This window comes from Chaetura pelagica, unplaced genomic scaffold (genome assembly GCF_000747805.2).
Source record: "Chaetura pelagica isolate M959 unplaced genomic scaffold, ChaPel_1.0 scaffold925, whole genome shotgun sequence".
NCBI lineage: Eukaryota > Metazoa > Chordata > Aves > Apodiformes > Apodidae > Chaetura > Chaetura pelagica.
The window spans coordinates 118,920-120,030 of record NW_009953410.1 but is presented as its reverse complement, the minus strand read 5'-3'; the positions used below and the strand labels follow the sequence as shown (position 1 = coordinate 120,030).

At 56.6% G+C, this 1,111-nt stretch overlaps 1 protein-coding gene across 1 annotated transcript in view; it reads left to right on the top strand.

Annotated features, from left to right (window-relative positions):
• Positions 1-546: 546 nt before the first annotated feature.
• Positions 547-1,111, top strand: part of TMEM8B (transmembrane protein 8B) — a gene marked incomplete at its 5' end in the record, with an annotated part of 6,202 nt that continues 5,637 nt past the window's right edge. The window contains one exon of the mRNA XM_009998469.1: positions 547-736. Coding sequence (XP_009996771.1) covers positions 547-736 — 190 coding nt within the window. The remainder of the gene's footprint in view (positions 737-1,111) is intronic.

Below are 1,111 nucleotides of genomic sequence, written 5' to 3'. Positions count from 1 at the left end.
GAAGTTACAGCTGGTCTCTAGAGACCAAGTGTCCCTTGTCTCTACTGTGTCAAGGAAGTGGCTGCTGCTCTGCAGCCATGGCTCCTGGATATCAAGCTGTCAGACAGTTGGGCAGGGGGAGGTGGCCCCAGTGGGTGCGTGGGCTTGCAGGAAGTGTTTTGCAGACATGGGACTGTGCACAGCCACAAGTGCCCATGCACGTGGGTGTGCACGCCTCCACTTTGCTGTGCACGCAGAGAGCACCCACGTGTGCATATGTGCACGCATATGTGCACCATTCCTCCTCCGCAAACCACGGGAGAGCTGGGAGCTCTGCAGGAAGTGCACTGCTCACTCCTTCTCATAGCTCTAGGCTGGGACTCTGCGGTTTATGATGGGCTCCATGCTGAGTCTCCTCAGCAGAAAGAGAAGGGGGGAATTTGTGTCTCTGTGGGAACTGCTGGTTTTGGGACATGTCCATAGTCTGTGTGGCTGGGCCTGGTCTGGGAGGGGTGCTGGAACCCTACAGTCCCTCCTTCCACTCAGTTCCTTGGGTCTCCTCCCCAGATGGGCTCTTTGTGACTGACTACTTCACTCGCACACCGCGCAAGCTCAGCCCCTTCCGCTCCTTTGCCAGCATTGAGCTCTTCCACTTCCACATCCCTGAGGACACAGTCATTGCTGTCTGGAACCTCATCACCTTCAAGGAGCAGGGTGGCACATTTGGGGACCAATGCCCAGACCGTAGCATCACCGTGTGAGTACACAGCCTGCCCTGCCTGTTTCCCTCCTGCCTGCCTCTGCCGGCCTGTGCTGCCCCCTACCTGGACTTGCTCTGGAGCTTCTTCTGTGCTTCTTGCTTGTATGTGTGCACATGTACCTATATGCTTTTGCTGCAGATATACAGAGGTGCACTCCTGTGTGCACATGCACGTGCAGGCATACAGGTATGTGCAGATGCATGCAGACACGCCTGTATGTGCATACATGGGCACACACACACACACACACGTGCACACTCACTCCCTGCAATCCGTCTCCTCAGGACCGTTGCAGGCTCTGCTCCTTTGTGCATCTCACACACAAACAGTTTGGCTTGCACACCTGCCTGTGGAAGCTCACCGCCCCCCGC